This window comes from Anomaloglossus baeobatrachus, chromosome 3 (genome assembly GCF_048569485.1).
Source record: "Anomaloglossus baeobatrachus isolate aAnoBae1 chromosome 3, aAnoBae1.hap1, whole genome shotgun sequence".
NCBI lineage: Eukaryota > Metazoa > Chordata > Amphibia > Anura > Aromobatidae > Anomaloglossus > Anomaloglossus baeobatrachus.
Window position 1 is genome coordinate 497,389,020 of NC_134355.1, and position 22,310 is coordinate 497,411,329.

Genomic DNA, 22,310 nt, shown 5'->3' on the forward strand with positions numbered 1-22,310 from the left:
TAGCCTTTAGTCAGATAATGAACTGGGGTCAAAAGCCAAGAAGTTACGACAGGAACAGGGAGCAGGCAAAGAAAAGTCAAGCAACTATCCGGGGTCAGAAAGCAAAGATCAGAACAAAGCAAAGAAATAGGTTAACAGCACAACTACCAAAACAGAATGTACGACTATTAAAATTCCTGGGAAACGTTCTCAGTAAAGAAAGAGGGCAATTACCAGAAAGACGACACACCTGAGCACATACCTCCCAGAACAAGAATGGAATCCTGCACAGTCAACAATCAACCTGCCAGCTCAGCAGTCCATAACACACAACAGAGCATATCCAGTGCCAGATGCTCTGCACAGAGGAATCATGACAAGTTTTTAAATTTTGCTGAAAAAAGGAGAAATTGCTTGAATCTTTCTAACTTCCTAACCCCAAAAAATTGTTTCAAATATTGCTCTGATGTAAAGTAGACATGTGGGAAATGTAATTATTAAATATTTTATGTGACATAACTCTCTGGTTTAGGAGCATAAAAATTAAAAGTTTTAAAATTCCGCCATTTTCACAATTTTTGTCAAATTTCCAATTTTTTCCACAAATAAAAGAAACATATATCCTAAATGTACCACTATCAAAAAGTATAAGCGTTCCAGAGTTATAAGCTTTCAAAGTAACACTGGTCACAATTACAAAAAATGGCCTGGTCATTAAGTACAAAATTGGCTTCATCCTTAAGCGGTTAATAGTGCAGGTAATTATAGCTTGATTATCTGTATTAGAAGTCATTCTGTAAATAAGTATTTCTGCATAGCTCCTGTTCACTTTGTGTATGATTCTTTGTTGATCCATATTATGCTATATCCTAATTTGTGCCAAAGAGAGAAGAAGAAACACGACCAGAAGCCCAATTGCAAAAGTGAAAAAGCTTTATTAAGGTAAATGGTGAGCGGCACAATCACAAGAGACACCGATGTCAGAAACTCCCGGTAGATGGAAAATTAATCGCTTAGGAAACATATACTTGTTCGCCATATACACAGTATAGATGAAAATGGTTTTATACATGGTATAAAGGGCAAGCTTGCCAAAGCACACAGGTATACATGTATACAAGAGCAGATAGTGGGGCACGTGTAACAATAATCACCACGTGGACTTTATAATATATTAAAAATAGAGACCATATCGGCCACAGAAGAAGCTCAAAAGGAATAATGTCCAAAGGAATAAATATACCTGTTTAGAGACCGGGAGGCCTGGACCGGCGTTCACCCGACGGCCGTTTCGGCGGGAAATGCCTTCGTCAGGGGGAGTTGTGTGAGTGAGGGAAGTGCGCAGATAAAAAGAAGGCACCGTCCAATCAAATTGTGGGCGGTAGTGTGACGCATGCGTTGCCATAACACTCCAGGACGCCGTTCATCCACCGCGTCATGCGTTGCCCGACGTCACGGTCACGTGACCACCACGTGACAAGTCACATGGCAGTCACGTGAGCGGACACCGCCCTGCCGAAGGCATTTCCCGCCGAAACGGCCGTCGGGTGAACGCCGGTCCAGGCCTTCCGGTCTCTAAACAGGTATATTTATTCCTTTGGACATTGTTCCTTTTGAGCTTCTTCTGTGGCCGATATGGTCTCTATATTTAATATATTATAAAGTCCACGTGGTGATTATTGTTACACGTGCCCCACTATCTGCTCTTGTATACATGTATGCCTGTGTGCTTTGGCAAGCTTGCCCTTTATACCATGTATAAAACCCTTTTCATCTATACTGTGTATATGGCGAACAAGTATATGTTTCCTAAGTGATTAATTTTCCATCTACCGGGAGTTTCTGACATCGGTGTCTCTTGTGATTGTGCCGCTCACCATTTACCTTAATAAAGCTTTTTCACTTTTGCAATTGGGCTTCTGGTCGTGTTTCTTCTTCTCTCTTTGGCTCATATTTACCACGACTTGCCCTAGTCCTTTCCAAACCTATACTCATTGATTTTCCTTATCATATTATGCATTTAATATCGTTAATATGGAATGGTTGAGAGCTGTTCTTTATATCCTAATTTGTGTAATAATTCATATTGTGTGTCACTGCTGCGTTGCCTTCACCTGCGTCGTTACGTCTGCTAGACCCATACCTCAGAAGACACAGGTTTTGACTCTTTCTCTACCAGGATTATTACTGAAATTACATTACATTCTGCAAATGGTCTGGGGAAAAGCAGGGGTTTGAATGCAATTTACATGCACTTTTTTTGCAGCAATGAATGCAAATTTTGCTAATAAAGTGACTAGCAGAGTTTTATAACTTTCCATGCTGGCTAAAATTATTATTAAAAGAAAATGAAAGTTTAGTTACTTTTTAAAAATGACAGCGTTTCATAAATTGTGGTTGATGTCTGGCTACATAGTACAGTAAATCTATTCTAGTCTCATTTCTAATAGCAGTTTAATAATACACTATTTGTTTATTTCTTTAGTACCTTGCTAACTCATATGGAGTACATCCATTCTATATGGGGTTGGATAAAGATGGCAATGCTCATGGAGTCCTTTTGCTCAACAGCAATGCTATGGGTAAACTTTTTTTGTGTTTTAATGCATTATGTAATAATTAGTATATTTTCTCTTAGTACCATTGGAATTATTCTCATTCTTACTCAGCAGTATCTAAGAAACCTTTTTCTCATTTTCATATATTTTAAATATAAATTGGAAGCTGATCTAAGCAAATGGAGCAAAGAACATAATTCACAAACTATCCCTTTAAAGGTTCACAAATGCATTGCAGTTTCTGATAGCTTCTTAGCAGGTTATACGATTTACTAAAATGGCACAACCTGTAAACTACAAATATACACAGTACAGACCAAAAGTTTGGACACACCTTCTCATTCAAAGAGTTTTCTTTATTTTCAGGGACTCTGAAAATTGTAGATTCACATTGAAGGCATCAAAACTATGAATTCAAACATGTGGAATGAAATACTTAAAAAAGTGTGAAACAACTGAAAATATGTCTTATATTCTAAGTTCTTCAAAGTAGCCACCTTTTGCTTTCATTACTACTTTGCACACTCTTGGCATTCTCTTGATGAGCTTCAAGAGGTAGTCACCGGAAATGGTTTTCCAACAATCTTGAAAGAGTTCCCAGAGATGCTTAGAACTTGTTGGCCCTTTTGCCTTCACTCTGTGGTCCAGCTCACCCCAAACCATCTCGATTGGGTTCAGGTCTGGTGACTGTGGAGACCAGGTCATCTGGCGTAGCACCCCATTACTTTCCTTCTTAGTCAAATAGCCCTTACACAGCCTGGATGTGTGTTTGGGGTCATTTTCCTGTTGAAAAATAAATGATGGTCTAACTAAACTCAAATCGGATGGAATAGCATGCCGCTGCAAGATGCTGTGGTAGGCATGCTGGTCCTGTATGCCTTCAATTTTGAATAAATCCCCAATAGTGTCACCAGCAAAGCACCCCCACACCTTCCCACCTCCTCATCCATGCTTCACGGTGGGAACCAGCCATGTAGAGTCCATCCGTTCACCTTTTCTACAAAGACACGGTGGTTGGATCCAAAGATCTCAAATTTGGACTCATCAGACCAAAACACAGATTTCCACTAGTCTAATGTCCATTCCTTGTGTTCTTTAACCCAAACAAGTCTCTTCTGTTTGTTGCCTGTCCTTAACAGTGGTTTCCTAGCAGATATTTTACCATGAAGGCCAGCTGCACAAAGTCTCCTCTTAACAGTTGTTCTAGAGATGTGAAGGTGTGTTCAAACTTTTGGTCTGTACTGTGCCTAATTTTCATCTTCTTGGAGTTCTGTGTTCTATGTTTAATTTACGGAGTCTCTGTCTGTAGGATTTTTTGGATATTTATCCATATTATAGGCACCCCTGCTCATCCTGCTCCCTCTATTGCACTTATCCCCGATCACTACAAATTTGCATAAAGAAAGTATACCGTATTTTTCGGACTATAAGACGCACCAGACTATAAGACGCACCCTGGTTTTAGTGGAGAAAAATAGAAAAATAAAATTTTAAGCAAAAAATGTGGTCATGACACACTGTCATGGGGCGAGGATCTGCGGCTGACACTGTTATAAGGGTAATGTCCCCAAATTCTCTACTAAGGTACCCCAGTTTGGTAATGATCCTCCTGCCTTGTACAGTCATATGAAAAAGTTTGGGCACCCCTATTAATGTTAACCTTTTTTCTCTATAACAATTTGGGGTTTTGCAACAGCTATTTCTGTTTCCTATATCTAATAACTGATGGACTGAGTAATATTTCTGGATTGAAATGAGGTTTATTGTACTAACAGAAAATGTGCTATCCACATTTAAACAAAATTTGACCGGTGCAAAAGTATGGGCAGCCTTATCAATTTCTTGATTTGAACACTCCTAACTACTGTTTACTGACTTACTAAATCACTAAATTGGTTTTGTAACCTCATTGAGCTTTGAACTTCATAGGCAGGGGTATCCAATCATGAGAAAAGGTATTTAAGGTGGCCACTTGCAAGTTGTTTTCCTATTTGAATCTCTTATGAAGAATGGCATCATGGGCTCCTCAAAACAACTCTCAAATGATCTAAAAACAAAGATTATTCAACATAGTTGTTCAGGGGAAGGATACAAAAAGTTGTCTCAGAGATTTAAACTGTCAGTTTCCACTGTGAGGAACATAGTAAGGAAATGGAAGAACACAGGTACAGTTCTTGTTAAGCCCAGAAGTGGCAGGTCAAGAAAAATATCAGAAAGGCAGAGAAGAAGAATGGTGAGAACAGTCAAGGACAATCCACAGACCACTTCCAAAGACCAGCAGCATCATTTTGCTGCAGATGGTGTCAATGTGCATCGGTCAACAATACAGTGCACGTTGCACAAGGAGAAGCTGTATGGGAGAGTGATGCAAAAGAAGCCATTTCTGCAAGCACACCACAAACAGAGTTGCCTGAGGTATGCAAAAGCACATTTGGACGAGCCAGTTACATTTTGGAAGAAGGTCCTGTGGACTGATGAAACAAAAATTGAGATGTTTGGTCATACAAAAAGGTGTTATGCATGGAGTCAAAAAAACACGGCATTGCAAAAAAAGCACTTGCTACCCACAGTAAAATTTGGTGGAAGTTCCATCATGCTTTGGGTCTGTGTGGCCAATGCCAGCACCGGGAATCTTGTTAAAGTTGAGGGTCGCATGGATTCAACTCAGTATCAGCAGATTCTTGACAATAAGGTGCAAGAATCAGTGACGAAGTTGAAGTTACGCAGGGGATGGATATTACAGCAAGACAATGATCCAAAACACCACTCCAAATCTACTCAGGCATTCATGCAGATGAACAATTACAATGTTCTGGAATGGCCATCCCAGTCCCCAGACCTGACTATCATTGAAAATCTGTGGGATGATTTGAAGTGTGCTGTCCATGCTCGGTGACCATCAAACTTAACTGAACTGGAATTGTTTTGTAAACAGGAATGGTCAAATATACCTTCATCCAGGATCCAGGAACTCATTAAAAGCTACAGGAAGCGACTAGAGGCTGTGATTTTTGCAAAAGGAGGATCTACAAAATTTTAATATCACTTTTATGTTGAGCTGTCCATACTTTTGCACCGGTCAAATTTTGTTTAAATGCGTATTGCACATTTTCTGTTAGCACAATAAACCTCATTTCAATCCAGAAATATTACTCAGTCCATCAGTTATTAGATATATGAAACTGAAATAGCTGTTGCAAAAACCCAAATTGTTATAAAGAAAAAAGGTTAACATTAATAGGGGTGCCCAAACTTTTTCATATGACTGTATATATAGTATATGTCCCTCATCCTGGTATAGCCCACATCCTGCTATATACTACCATTCTGGCATATGGCCGCATCCTGCTATATAACCCATACTGGCATATGGCCCCATCCTGCTATATACCTCCATCCTGCTATATACCCCCATCCTGCTCATATACACCCATCCTGCCCATATACTCCCATTCTGCTCATATACCCCCATCCTTCTCATATACCCACATCCTGCTCATATACCCCCATCCTGCTCATAATATACCCCCATCCTGATATATGCCCTCATCCTGCTATACATCCCCATCCTGCTATACACCCCCATGCTGGTATACGGCCCGCATCCTGTGGCACATAAAAAAAAAAAAACATTCATATTACCTCACCTCACTCCCTGCAGCATCGCTCCTCAACCATCTGTGTCAGCAGCAGCGCTGGAGTGTGAAGCCGGCAACGATCCCTGCATCATTGTTTGTCCTTCTGTCTGTGCCGGCGGCGGCTGCGCGTAGACATGTGCGCCAGCGATGACATCATCGCTGTGCGGACCGCTAGTCTCCACACAGCCGCCTCCGGCACAGACAGGAGGACATTACGGTGCTGCAGGGATCGTGGCTGGTGAGTTATACTGATTCACTGCACCCCACGCTGATGATGATGCGTGGGGGGCTGTGAATACTGCAGCACATGATCACTCCAGGCTGTAGTTTCCAGGGGTGATCATGCGAGCAGGCTGTTTAATATACGCGCACCCCCGGCACATCACCCCGCCCACCTGTCAGCACCGGTTTCAGCGCTGAGAGATGATGGGTGGGAGGATGGGCGTGCATATTAAATGAGCAGATCCACGTGGTCACGGCAGGCTGCTACAGCCTGCTCATGCCGCCGTTGACCCGCTCCATCTCAGCATCCTCATTCCCCGCAGCCCTACATTCAGACCGTAAGTCGCACCCCCCACTTTCCCCCAACATTTGGGAGGGAAAAGTGCGTCTTATAGTCCGAAAAATACGGAAATAAGGGCGGACAGTGCAGAATACATAAAATATCAGCATATTCTATATTGCACAGATTACAATATACAGAGTACTTTTTTACATAATGGCAGCAAGACAAATTTTATATTTGTTTCATTAATGTGAACGTACAAGTATCTTAAAAATAGAAATCTAGAAAGCTAAAGGCAGGAAAAAGAATACATAGTTATCTAGTTCACAATTTTATTTTCCTTTTGGTTATTTTTTTATATGTACATTATTACACATGGCACATTCAGTTTTGCTTATTGAGAATTTTTAAACAGTGTTTTTGTACTGATTTAGTTGTTATATCTTTCTTTGTTATTTTGGTAATATTTATGAATAATTTTACATTTCATTATGCTTAAAAATAAATGTCAATAGCACAGAGGTGATGATGGTCACAGGTCACTTATCTCCCCTCCCTGCAGAATGACCTCTGCTCAAGTCACAGACCATGAACCACAAACAATATCATCAAAGTCACTAAAAATTACAGTGTTGATATTTTTCTGCTGTAGTTCATGTCACTGAATTTTAACGAACGCAGAGTTGCAGTTCAGGCAAGATAGCAACATCCTATAATTATGATAAAATTCTACAATCGAACAACAAAATAAATAATAAGACAATATGTTTCAGTATATACTTATACTTATAAAAAAGCGCTGATACATTTTCTAGAATTTATTAGAGTATTTTTACATGGTTTTAATTGCTTCACAATAGTTCACACTGAGGGTTTTTCATATTGTGCTTTCAGATATTTCTTTACTAGAAACACCAGCAATAACGTTCCGCACTATAGGAGGAATTCTGGATTTTTATGTAGTCTTGGGACCCCAGCCCGAGACGGTTGTGAAGCAATACACAGAAGTAAGATAAACCTAGAAGTCACAACAAAGTGTATGTCATTCTTTTCAATTTCACATATTTATATATTTATGTATTTTTCTTAAGCTCATTGGACGTCCTGTGATGCCGGCCTACTGGTCACTTGGATTTCAGTTATGTCGATACGGATACCAAAATGACTCTGAAATTTCTGACCTTTATGATAATATGAAACGTGCTCAGATTCCCTACGTAAGTTACATAATGAACTAAGCAAGTAACCTCTTCACGGAGGATGAGAACAGGGTTATCAGTGCCACATATTGACAGTTACCAATCCTATATGTTAATATCAACCCTTTATAGAGTGAGCAAAGCCAATTCAGAATCTCTGTTTATATTTAACTATTGTATGGACCTTACCTCTCATCAGTGTAAAGCAAGAGACTGGTTACATGGTTATGAGATCTATGACAAGATATCTAAAGTGTAAAAATTATTCACCCCTTCCCTTAAACTTGACTTACATACAGTATTTTTCGGACTATAAGACGCACTGGACCATAAGACGCACCCTGGTTTTAGAGGAGGAAAAAATAAAAATAAAATTTTAACCAAAAACTGTGGTCATGACACACTTATGGGGCGAGGATCTGCTGCTGACACTGTTATGAGGGTAATATCCACAAATTCTCTGCTAAGGTACCCCATCCTGGTAATGATCCTCCTGCCTTGTATATGATCCCTGTTATGGGGGCGGTCTGATTATAAAAACCAAAGGGATATCAGACAGTCAGGGTCCACCGTGCAAAGTCTCTGCTGCAGACTATGGCAGAGGATAAAGGGTATCTGTACTACGGAAGCAGTACTGACACTGATACGTCTCAGTGACACTAGAGCCAATCACGGCGTGTACTGTTAAAGTCACAGTGACTACCATATTTAGCATTAACGTAAAAGGGATAGGTTAATGAATGAGGAAGAGTATATAAGTGTGCCGCTGTAAATAGTAGTAGCACAAGTGCAGAGTGCAATACCTCTGTTAAACTCACAGAGGCATATAGTTAGGAAATAAAGCAATTCCTCCCTTACTCGGAGGGTGTGTGGTATGGTCTCTGTTATTGATCACAGAGACAAAAACAGTGAGTGTGAAATGGCACCTACCTAGGTCCATTCCTCTAGTGGTGCAAGGAGATGGACAGCAGCGTAAGCCGCACAAAGCTCCTACCTGCGTTCGCTCCACTAGTGTGCGAGGACATGAACCACTAGATATGGCACCTGCCTAGGTCCGCTCCACTAGTGGTGCAAAAGAGACGGACAGCAGCACAAGCCGCACAAAGCTCCTACCTATGTTCGCTCCCCTAGTGTGCAAAGATATGAACAACTGCCAGACACAGTATAAGGAACATTACCCTAGCGGCAACGTCCACCTACGAGTAGAATCACAAGGCCCAGCCGGACCATGTGCCTCAGGCACCTGCCTATGTCCACTCCACTAAGATGTAAGAATACGGACCGCAGCCGAAGCTGTAAGGTACAAGAACGCTACCCTGCCGGTAGCACTCACCTAGCATAGACAGAGAGATGCCTAGAGGGACGTGCACAGAGCGTCTACTCTCATGCATGAACCAAGAGGACTGAGCGCCGGGCGGCGTGCGTCAGGGTCTTATATAGACTCTGTGCCTCATCCATGATGGAGGACACCAGAGCCAATCCGCTGCCAGAACGACAGCAATGACGTCATGCTGGCCTATCACCGAGCAAAGTGTCACAAACACATGACCAGCGACCAATCGGCATAGAAGGTGTCAGAGACAAGTGACCACGTGTCACAAGCACATGACCAGCGGCCAATCAGCTTAGAAGGTGTCAGAGACATGTGACCTCGTGTCAGCGATGATGTCACCCGCACATGTGCAATGGCTCCAAGATAGGACTTAGGCGGGCTTTGCACACTGCGACATCGCAGCCCGATGCTGCGATGCCGAGTGCGATAGTGCCCGCCCCCGTCGCAGCAGCGATATGTGGTGATAGCTGGCGTAGCAAAAATTATCGCTACGCCAGCTTCACACACACACTCACCTGCCGTGCGACGTCCCTGTGGCCGGCGGCCCGCCTCCTTGTTAAGGGGGCGGGTCGTGCGGCGTCACTGTGACGTCACACGGCAGGCGGCCAATCGGAGCGGAGGGGCGGAGATGAGCAGGATGTAAACATCCTGCCCATCTCTTTCCTTCCGCATATCCTACGGAAGCCGCAGTGAGGCCGGTAGGAGATGTTCCTCGCTCCTGCGGCTTCACACACAGCGATGTGTGCTGCCGCAGGAGCGAGGAACAACATCGGACCGTCGCGTCAGCGTAATCATGGATTACGCCGACGCTGCACCGATGATACGATAACGACGCTTTTGCGCTCGTTAATCGTATCATCTAGGCTTTACACACTGCGATGTCGCATGCGATGCCGGAAGTGCGTCATTTTCAATTTGACCCCACCGACATCGCACCTGCGATGTCGCAGTGTGCAAAGCCCGCCTTAGTCTCCAGCGCTTGCACATGTGCAGTAGCAAGAAATCCGAACATAGTCTCCAGTGCCACAGCAACCGTAACAGTACCACCCCCTCAAGGGCCCCCCTCCCGGCGACGCAGGTAATCGGCAACTAAGTCGGGAGCATGGACAGCCTCCTTAGACTCTCAAGAGCGATGTTCCGGGCCGTAGTTCTCCCAATCTATCAAGAAGAACCTGCGCCCTCTAACCATCTTAGAACCAACTATGGCTCGTATCTCATAGCTAGAGCGAGAGGAATCAGAGGCAGGAGAGTGCACTTCACGAGCGTGAGGTAAAATAGCCGGCTTTAACAGTGAAACATGGAATTTGTCATGGATCCTAAGATGGACGGGTAACTTCAATTGGTAGACTACAGGATTTACCTGTTTCACGTGTTTTGCAGAGAGCCACACAAAGTCCCCTGGAGAAAAGACAGGAGCAAGGCGATGAAACCGATCGGACACCGTCTTCATAGGGTTCTTAGTTGCTTGGATCGACTCTTGAGTCCGATCCCAAACCTCTCTGGCATTAGTTGCCCAGTCGGCCACAAGAGGAGGAGGTGCAGCAGCGGGAAACGGTACCGGTATCCTAGGGTGTTGCCCATTATTGAGTACGAACGGTGTCTGCCCAGTGGCCTTAGCCAGCGAATTGTTAAGGGCAAATTCTGCCCAGGGTAGGAGGGAGGACCAGTTATCGTGGTTCTCAGCAACAAAGTGTCGAAGGTATATAATCATGGATTGATTGGTACGCTCAACCAAACCATTGGTCTCCGGATGGTATGCCGAAGAGAGATTCAACTCAATTTGCAGAAGGCTACAAAGATCTTGCCAGAAACGGGAAGCAAATTGCGGGCCTCAATCACAAATGATACGATTTGGCATCCCGTGAAGCCTAAAGACATGCTTGAGGAATAGTTTGGCTAGTACCCTGGAAGATGGGATTCTCGATAATGGTACGAGATGAACCATCCGGGAGAAATGGTCCATAATGACCCACACAAATCTATGTCCCTGTGAACACGGAAGATCACCCACAAAGTCCATGCCTACCACCTCCCATGGTCTATCTGGCACTGGTAAAGGATGCAAGAGCCCAGCCGGTCTCTGCCGTAACGGACGGTTGCGAGCACACGAGTAGCAGGAACCGACATATCTCTTGACGTGGCTGCTTAAGTGTGGCCACCAATACCACCTCTCGAGTAACTCTCGTGTCCGTCTAATACCAAAATGCCCACCCACCTTTGAGGTGTGGGCCCACAACAGTATATCATTCTGTCGATCAGGCGGAACAAAGGTCTTGCCCGGTGGGATTTGGTCTAACGTCACAGGGGAGAGCGTATGAAAAACCCTGGAGGGAAGGATAAGACGAGGTTCGTCAATCTCTTCCTGGGTAGAAACCATAGAGCGAGACAGCGCGTCTGCCTTGTTATTCTTACTCCCAGACAGATAATTGATGGAGAAGTGAAAGCGGGAGAAAAACAAGGACCAGCGGGCTTGGCGAGGATTCAGAAGCTGAGCGGTTTGTAAGTACGTCAGATTCTTATGGTCTGTATAGACCTGGAAAGGATGTTTCGCTCCTTCTAGCAAGTGATGCCAATCCTCCAAGGCTAATCTCAGGGCGAGCAGTTCCCTATCCCCAATGGCATAGTTTCTCTCTGCCAGTGAAAAGGTTTTAGCAAAGAAGAAACATGGCCTTTTTCTACCTACACCGTTCTTTTGAAACAAGACCGCACCAGCACCCACTGAAGAGGCATCAACCTCCAAGAGGAAGGGCTTATTCTCATCGGGTCTTTGAAGAATGGGAGCAGTTGAAAAGTGTCTTTTTACTGCCTCAAAAGCCTGGGATGTCTCAGTAGACCAGGCTTTGGGATTAGCACCTTTCTTAGTCAAGGCCACCAAAGGGGCCACCAAAGTAGAAAAATGGGGTATGAACTGCCTGTAATAATTTATGAATCCTAAGAAGCGTTGCACCGCCTTCAAGGAATGAGGTTCGGACCATTGCAGGACAGCAGAGAGCTTCGCAGGATCCATAGCCAGGCCCTCTTGTGAGATAATGTAACCCAAAAAAGGCAATGAGGACTGCTCGAATACACATTTCTCGAGTTTAGCAAACAATGAGTGCTCCCTTAAACGGGAAAGGACACAAACGACATCCTGACGATGAGTCTCCAGATCAGGAGAAAAAATCAGGATGTCGTCCAGATACACCACTACTGAGGATAACAGTAAATCCCTGAACACATCGTTTACGAAGTCCTGAAATACTGCGGGTGCATTACATAACTCAAAAGGCATGACGAGGTATTCATAGTGACCATCTCGGGTCTTAAAAGCGGTCTTCCATTCGTCACCCTTTCAAATTCGTACCAAGTTATACGCACCCCGCAGATCCAACTTCGTAAAAACTTGAGCTCCTCTCAGTCTGTCAAAGAGCTCCGAAATTAAAGGTAATGGGTATTTGTTCTTTATTGTGATTGCGTTGAGACCCCTGTAATCTATGCAGGGATGCAAATCACCCTCTTTCTTCCGAACAAAGAAAAACCCAGCTCCCGCGGGAGAGACAGACTTACGAATGAAGCCCTTCTCTAAACTCTCTCTTATATAGGTCGACATGGCCTCCGACTCAGGTATCGACAGGGGGTAAACCCTGCCTTTAGGTGGAACCGAACCTGGGATAAGGTCTATGGCACAGTCATACGGCCTATGGGGTGGAAGAACCTCAGCACCCTGTTTGGAGAACACGTCAGCGAAATCCAGATAGGGTGTAGGTATGGGAAAGAGATCAGTAGATGCAACCGCAATGACCTTAGGTGGTAAGGGAAGACATCGGGACTGACATTTCAAACCCCAACTAATAATGCTGTCAGACTCCCAGTCAATGTGAGGAGCATGAGTCCGAAGCCATGGGAGACCCAGAAGGATGTCGTCTATACCCTCAGGCAAAACAAGAAAAGAAATCTCCTCTATGTGACCCTGAGACAGGGAAAGGCGCAAGGGAACTGTCCTTAATGTAATGGAGTCAGACAACATAGTTCCATTAACAACACGGACAGGAATAGGCGCCTCTAACATGATAGAGGGAATATTGTGTCCCTTTACAAATCCTGAGGACACAAAAGTCCCGTCAGCTCCGGAATCCACAAAAGCCATAATAGGCCATGTATTCTCATATAACGAGAGCTGACCTGGGATACAACACTTAGAGGGTGCAGAAGACGTCTCTAGTAACCCCCTCTAATGGTTACTAGGCCAGGGAGTTTCCCTGACGACTAGGACACTTGTTGGCATAGTGCCCAGCCTGACGACATACGTAACATATAGGAGGACCAGACTTGCGTAGTCTGGAAGACGTATGACCTAACTCCATAGGAGTGGGAGATGTTTCAGATGCTGAGGAAGATGGTAGTGGACCCTCAACAACTGGAAAAGCCCGATGCTTAGGGCGTGAGGAAAAGACCTCGAGTCTACGTTCCTTATGGCGTACATCGATCCTCGTTGCTACTGTGATCAAGTCCTCCAGAGAAGCAGGGACCTCACGAGTAGCAAGAGCATCCTTGACATAGCCTGCCAACCCTCTCCAGAAGATAGGAATCAACACCTTCTCTGGCCAATCTAGTTCTGCCACCAGAGTTCTAAAAGCAATGGCATAAGAACTAGTGGATACCGAACCCTGAGATAGATCTAACAGTCTCAGGGCCGCATCATGGGTAACCTGCGAACCCATGAATACCGCCTTAAGAGCATCAAGAAAGTCTTGATGTCTCAGAGTAACCACATCAGAGTGCTCCCATAGGGGAGTCGCCCATTCTAAGCCTTTGTCCTGAAGTAAGGAGATGATAAAGCCTACTCTGGACCTCTCCGTAGAGAAGCGAGAAGAGTTGACCTCTAGGTGTATCTGACACTGACTAATGAAACCACGACATGATCTGGCATCGCCAGAATATCTGTTTGGCAGAGCAAGTCGAGGATCATGTGCAGATGTCACCATGGTCTGAGGTTTATCCTCTAAACTCTTGAGCCGTGACTCAAGTACTTGTATGTAACGGTGTAACTGCTGATATTCTGCCATAACTGCCAGACCCTTGGCTCAGTCCTAATGTTACGGGGGGCTGTCTGATAATAACCTAAAGGAGTATCAGACAGTCAGGGTCCACCGTGCAAAGACTCTGCTGCAGACTATGGCAGAGTGCAATACCTCTGTTAACTCACAGAAGGATATAATAAGTAAGTAAAGCAATTCCTCCCTTACTTGGAGGGTGTGTGGAATGATCTCTGTTACTAATCACAGAGACAAAGGCAATGTGTGCGAAATGGCACCTACCTACGTCCGCTCTTCTAGTGGTGCAAAAGAGATGAACAGCAGCGTAAGCCACACAAAGCTCCTACCTGCGTTCGCTCCGCTGGTGTGCGAGGACACGAACCACTAGATATGGCACCTGCCTAGGTCCGCTCTTCTAGTGGTGCAAAAGAGACGAACAGCAGCTTAAGCCGCACAAAGCTCCTACCTCTGTTTGCTCCCCTAGTGTGCGAGGATACGAACAACTGCCAGACGCAGTATAAGGAACGTTACCCTAGCGGCAACGTCCACCTACGAGTCGAACCACAAGGCCCAGCCAGACCATGTGCCTCAGGCACCTGCCTATGTCCGCTCCCCTAAGAGGTAAGGATACGGACAGCAGCCGAAGCTGTAAGGTATAAGAATGCTACCCTGCCGTTAGCGCTCACCTAGCATAGACAGAGGAATGCCTAGAGGAACGCGCACAGAGCGTCTACTCTTATGCATGAACCAAGAGGACTGAGCGCCATGCGGCGTGTGTCAGGGTCTTATATAGACTCTGTGCCTCATCCAAAATGGAGGACACCAGAGCCAATCCGCTGCCAGAACGACAGGAGTGACGTCATGCTGGCCTATCACCGAGCAAGGCATCACAAGCACATGACCAGTGACCAATCGGCATAGAAGGTGTCAGAGACATGTGACCTCGTGTCAGCGATGATGTCACCCGCACATGTGCAATGGCTCCAAGATAGGACTTAGTCTCCGGCGCTCGCACATGTGTAGTAGCAAGAAATCTGGACTTAGTCTCCAGCGCTCGCACATGTGCAGTAGCAAGAAATCTGGACTTAGTCTCCAGCGCTCGCACATGTGCAGTAGCAAGAAATCTGGACATAGTCTCCAGTGCTCGCAGCAACCGTAACACCTACGGAGCCTCGTTCATAGAACAAGGCTCCATAGGTCACTCCTAGTCAGCACGAGACATGGAATTTCTTACATGTGAGGACATCACTGAGTTACTGACAGAATCAAGAATGAGAAATTCTGGATCTGGAATAGATCGGAAGGTCTGCTATACATTGGCTGTTTATGAAAAATGGGGAGGACGCCATGCATTTTTTTGGATTTTGTACTTCCTACCAGGGTCCTGGAAGTCAAAGATGCATACAAGCATCTTCCCCGTGCTGTTCCCATTCTATTATGAGCGCTGTTTATATCCATTTCAGTGATTTTCTGGCCTCCCTAGCCTTCCTAGGGGGGTCTTCCAGAAAAATATTAGAGTTTCTCATTGACTTCCATTATATTATACTTGTTACTCGAATTGAGTCTGTCTGAGCTTCAGAACTACTCAGTTTGAGTAACAAGCACTTGAGCAATTTAGTGCTCACTAAGCCTTACAAATTATTATTTATTAGTACAGCACCATTAATTCCGTGGCACTTTACATATGAAAAGTTGTATACATAGTTGGAACAAGTACAATAATCATGTACAATACAAGGCACAGACTGATGGAGAAGGAGAGAGGACCCTGCCAGCAAGGTCTTACAGTCTACAAAGGATGGGTGAGGATACAGTAGATGAGGGTAGGGATAACAACTCACGAGTTGTGGTTATTCTGAACATCTAAATTAACCCCTTAACAATCGCAGGTACGTCCTAAGCCCTATAGGTGTAATTACCTGCGGCTGCTGCGGGCAGCCGACGGTGATTTCTACACATCAGCTAATTTCAACAGCTGACATGTGTGCCTCGCAGGCACCTGTTAACCCCTTAAATCGCATTGTCAAAATGTGACAGCACGATGAAAATGCCCACCGCAGTAAATCTTCACTCACCTAGCTCCATCAGCAGAGCTGATGATCACTGTGAGCAATGGTTGCTATGGTAGCACAGGGTAATGTGAGGAGTCCTATAGCTCATATGAATCCCTTCCTGTAACACTCGGTAGAGCAGCTGCTGTTACACAAGACAAGCATTTCACCTGTTCTGAGCTGTGCAACTCTGATCAAGAGAAATGAACCAGCGATCAGACTGCTGATCCTTATTGTCCCCTAAGGGGACTAGTAAAATAAAAAAAGGTTTTAAAAAACTAAAAAAAATGAAAATCTTATAGTTCAAATCACCCTCATTCGCCCCATTAAAAAGTAAAGGGTTAAAAAAAAATAAAAAATATACACACATTTAGTATTGCCACATTCAGAAATGCCTGATCTATCAAAATGTAAAATCAATTAATCTGATCGGTGAAGGGCGTGGCAGCAAAAAAATTCCAAATGCCAAAATTAGGTTTTTTTTGTCGCTGCAAATTTTGCAAAAAATGCAATAAAAGGTGTTAAAAACATAACATCTGCACAAAGATAGTACCAATAAAACGTCTGCTTGAGATGCAAACTATAAGCTGTCACTGAGCCATAAATCTCAAAAAGTGAAAATGCTACGGGTTGTGGAATATGGTTCAAAAATGCTCCACTTTTTTTGGACAAACTTCTGATTTTTCTTAACACCTTAGATAAAAGTAAACCTATACATGTTTCTTGTCTATAAACTCATACCAACCTGAGGAATCACACCAATCCATCAGTTTTACCATATAGTGAACGTGGTGAATAAAATACCCCCAAAACAATCATGCAATCACACTATTTTTTGCAATTTTTCCGCACTTGGAATTTTTTTGCTGTTTTTCAATGCATTATATGGTAAACCGTATGGTTTCATTTAAAAGGCCAACTCATCCCACAAAACACAAGCCCTCATATGTCAAAATTTACAGAAAAATAAAAAAGTTATGACTCTCAGAAGAAGGGGAGCAAAAAAAAACAACCCAAAATGAAAAACAGAAAATCGTTGAAGCGGTTAAGATCAAAAAAATATTTACCATGCTGTTTGGCTACAAGAAACAAAGATAACTGGTGCCTAGTATTAACATTTTAGAACCAATGACATTATTAAAAATATAGCTTTCATTTACCATATATTTGTAGTAATACAGTACATCATGTGGAATAGGACTTTACAAACAAATTTAATTGTGAAGTTCTATCCTTAAGGGGTCACTACTCATCATTAGTGGCCACACCATTGTAAAACTCAAAGGGAAGGCTTTTGTCAAATAACTTGAGTAGAACATTCTGCCTCTCAGTGGCACTATTTGCGATCCGTTCATCCTGTCAAGTGACCCCCGAGCTCCTAGACCTCTGAGATCCAGTGATGTCAGGTCAACTTTCAGTTGACCTGACATCAATAAGGCGGCCCCAGTCTTCCTGAGTGACTGAGCTGTGGGTGGACTTTCACCACTCATCAAAGCCCAGCATTGCTCCTGCTTGTGGCACTCTGCAGTAATGGAGAGAGCGTGCTAGATGCCAGGTTGTGACCCTGGGTTGTGATGAGTGCTGAAACTCCACCCACAGCACAGTCACTCCTCACAGAGATAGGGGCCCACTTCTATGATGTCGGTTTCTTTTTTTGCTTCCAGGATGCCTAGAATTTATCAAATATCAGCAACTTTTTTTAGTGTAAAAATCTTTAGGTCGTGTGCGCACTAGAAAAAGGAAATTTCTTAAGACATTTCTTGAGAGTGAAGGATTAGCACGCCTGCGTTAAAAAAACACGCCAATAACGCACAGAAAAATGCATGCGTTTTTACAGTGTTTTTACAGCGTTTTGGTGCATTTTTGGTCCCTTTTTTAATGCTTTAACAGCAATAAATAATATAGATAACAGGTAGATAATCAAAGGATAGATAGATAGATAGATAAATAGATAACTAGATAATAGATAGATAGATTGATAGATAGATAAATGGATAGATAATGGATAGATGGATAGATAGAAAGATAGATAAATATATACATAATGGATAGATGGATAGATAGATAGATAAAAAGACAGATAGATGAATAGATATAAAGATAATGGATAGATAAATATAATGGATAGATAGATAGAAAGATAGATGGAAGAATAGATAGATAGGTAGATAGATAGATAGATAGATAGATAATGGATATATAGACAGATCGATAGATAGATAGATAGATAGAATGGATAGATTAATAGATAGATTGAGAGATAGATAATGGATAGACAGATATATAGATAGATAGATAGATAATGGATAGATATATAGATAGATGGATAGACAGATAGATAAATGGATAGACAGATAGATATATCGATAGATAATGTCTAGGTAGATAGATAGACAGAGATAGATGGATGGATGGATGGTGGATAGATGGATAGATAGATAGATAGATAGATAGATAGATAGATGGATAGATGGTTAGATGGATAGATAGAAAGATGGATAGATAAATAGATATATTGATAGATAGATAATGGATAGACAGGTAGATAGATAATGGATAGATAGATAGATGGATAGACAGATAGATAGATCGATAGATAATGTCTAGGTAGATAGATAGACAGAGATAGATAGATAGATAGATAGATAGATAGATAAATGGATGGATGGATGGATGAATGGATAGATGGATAGATGGATGGATGGATGGATGGATTGATAGATGGATAGATAGATGGATAGATGAATAGATAGATGAATAGAAAAATAATTGATAGATAATCAATAGATAGAGGACAGATCAATCAATCAATAGATAGAGTCCCTGTGAGGACACACTGCAGTTCTCGTGAGCGGTAATGTGTTCACATTACCGACCATGAGAAATGACCTTTAGTTACCCCTGCAGCATTGCTCACTGAACGAGGCTACATTAAGTACTGTGTCAGATGCGGCTAAAGCAGTCTGCAAGTGTCGTGGGACCTGTGTAGATTTCGCCGGAGCTGTGTGTTTGGGGGGTTAATAAAGTGGTGACAGACTGGCTTTTTTGTTATTTTATTAAAAATAAAGGATTTTTCGGTGTGTTTGTGTGTTTATTCACTTTACCAACAGGTTAATCATGGGGGCTGTCTCATAGACACTGCCATGATTGACCCAGGACTTAGTGGCAGCTATGCAATGCCATTAACTCGTTATTACCCCGATTGCCACTGTATCATGGCAATCGGGAAGAGGCGGTAACACACCGGGACTGTTGCATAATGGATGCAACATTTTTGGGGCCGCAGCGGACTGATATTCTCGGATGTGGGAGAGGGGCAATAACCCTGGCCCTTGCCCTCCACAGTCTGAGAATTCCGGGCCACCACTGTGTGTTTACCTTGGCTGGACGGTAAAAATATGGTGGAGCCCACGGTTTTTTTTGTTTTCTATTTTTATTATGTACGTTTGATTTCTATATGCATTTTATATGTCTGTGTGTAAGTGTGATATGTGTGTGTTTACTCTCTGCTCAGCTTCCTCTTCCTGTCAAAATGACATCCCTTTCTTGCAAAACACAGGGCAGTGATGAACATTATGTCCCAAAAAACGCGAAATAACCCAGGAATAAAGCAGGAAAATGCAATGAAACGCACAGAATTTGATACCTGCGTTATTCCCTGCAGTATTTTATGATAACAGTCAATGGAGTGAAATAACGCAGCTACCTGCAGAAAAGAAGTGACATGCGCATTCATTTTCTCAAGAAAATCTCCAGAAAGAAATTTCTTGACAAAAAAACACAATGTGCGCACAACTAATTTTTTTTTCCATTGGTTTTGCTGGGAAATGTCTGCAGAAAGGTTACAACCATTTTTGCAAGAAATTTCTGCAGCAAAAACACAAAAAAAAGTGGGTAAAAATGCAGTGTGTGCACAGGGCCTTACATTGTTTTTGTTGTATAACTGTTGAAATTTCTGATTAGTGTTAGCATATAAGTATCAAAAACGCCTGAGTTGCATATGAATCATTAACTCATTTGATGTTTAAGAGTTATTAAAAAGTATTTGTATTAAGAAGTACATGTACCAAATTAGACTGATTAGTGATCATTTGATGTCAATTTAAATATCAAGGTGTAAAGTCTAAATTTGTTGAATTTTGACATGACCAAAAATCTTGGATCAATGAAATATAGTTTCTCTGAATATATATTAGAACATCATGCACTTCACTTAAATGTCTTTTTGGATGACATTTTCATATGATATTGCTTGATGATATTATACTGTACTTGAAATAAGTATGTGCTTTAATATTATTAAACCATGTAGGATGTACAATATGCTGACATTGACTACATGGAGAGACAGATGGACTTCACTCTGGGTGAAAGCTTCCAAGGCCTACCAAATCTGGTGGACAAAATTAGAGGGGAAGGAATGAAATTTATTATTCTCTTGGTAAGTTACAGTTATTTAAAGATCAATAATATGTTGTAAATAATTAATTTGAGAAAACATTGTCAATTAAATATCTGATTTTGAAATCTAGTCATACCTATCAAGTTCATACATCCCATAATGTTAATTTATGGAAATGAGGAACGTTTTAAAGTCGATGTGAAGTGAAGTATCTAATTAATATTATAATACAATTCACTATTGTGATTCTAGCAGTTAAATAGGAAAGGGTTCTTTACAGTTAGAGCAGTCAGACTGTGGAATTCCCTACCGCAAGAGGTAGTGATGGCAGACACTATAACAGCTTTTAAAAAGGTCTGGATGATTTCCTCACTACACACAACATTGTTGGTTATAAATGACTTAGTGACAAAATGTATAATTGGTGGAGAAAAGTTGAAATAGATGGACCTAGGTATTTTTTTAACCTATGTGACTAAATCAGTTCACAAATTCTTGCACCAATCTGGAACACTTTTTTGTGTTTAGGATCCTGCTATTGCAGGAAATGAAACCAAACCTTATCCAGCCTTCGAAAGAGGAGTACAAGAGGATGTATTTATAAAATGGCCAAATTCTAATGATATAGTTTGGGGAAAGGTAAGTGTGAATCACTACTGTGTAATGCTCATTAAAATGGACACGACAAACATATGTACAAAAAATATTATTTATTATATGAATATATCTTTTTTAGGTCTGGCCAGACTACCCTAATGTGACCGTTGATGAGTCTTTAAGCTGGGAGGAACAAGTTAAGGTAACAAGTTTTATATATATATATATATATATATATATATATATATATATATATATATATATATATATATATACAGTATATATATATATATACATATAGATATATATATATATATATATATATATATATATATATACATGCTTCTATAATGCGTTACAGACATAATATGGGGTAACACACTGTAAGAATTGCAAATATACCTTGATAACACCTAAAACAAATAAAAAAAGCTTCAAAAACATTGAAAAACAGGCTTTTTGAGGGCAGCATTTTAACTGCTCAGAGAAAAATGTTTAGCTGCAGGAAAAGCAACAAAAACAGTGCATGTGAACCTATCCTAAAGCACAGCCCAAGTTTTTCTGTAATACATTCAGCTATCCATGGTTTGTTCTCAGTCTACAATATTATGAGTATATTTTTATATTGGTATCACCGTGTATTTTACCAAGCACACAACTCCAGACAGAGAGATCCAAGAACAATTATTAAAATACTTGTTTTGAAATGTACAGGGTTGGTGATTTTGAAAGATATATGACAGCAGTTCATGAGAAGTTGAGAAGGAGCGGAACATGGGTGAACAAATAACTGCTGTATAGAAATTAACATCTTAGAGAGAGCTGGCTTGGATATTTAGAGTGAACCTCTCTCCTGGAATGTAGCTACTGCTACCCAGCTAGAGTCTGGTCGGAAACTTGTAGCTAAGCTCCATGGAAACAGCTGTACACTATGAAAGATAAAAGCTATCATTGTAGGAAAATGACAGAAAATAAAAAAAACAAGTCAAGTGCAAAGTTATTCTCATTCTAACTAATTAAAGCAATTCAGTAA

At 42.0% G+C, this 22,310-nt stretch overlaps 1 protein-coding gene across 1 annotated transcript in view; it reads left to right on the forward strand.

Annotated features, from left to right (window-relative positions):
* SI (sucrase-isomaltase) overlaps nt 1-22,310 on the forward strand; it is a 439,774-nt gene that overhangs the window by 202,567 nt on the left and 214,897 nt on the right. The window contains exons 29-34 of the mRNA XM_075340661.1: nt 2,465-2,561; nt 7,575-7,687; nt 7,772-7,897; nt 20,591-20,719; nt 21,209-21,319; nt 21,417-21,479. Coding sequence (XP_075196776.1) covers nt 2,465-2,561; nt 7,575-7,687; nt 7,772-7,897; nt 20,591-20,719; nt 21,209-21,319; nt 21,417-21,479 — 639 coding nt within the window. The remainder of the gene's footprint in view (nt 1-2,464; nt 2,562-7,574; nt 7,688-7,771; nt 7,898-20,590; nt 20,720-21,208; nt 21,320-21,416; nt 21,480-22,310) is intronic.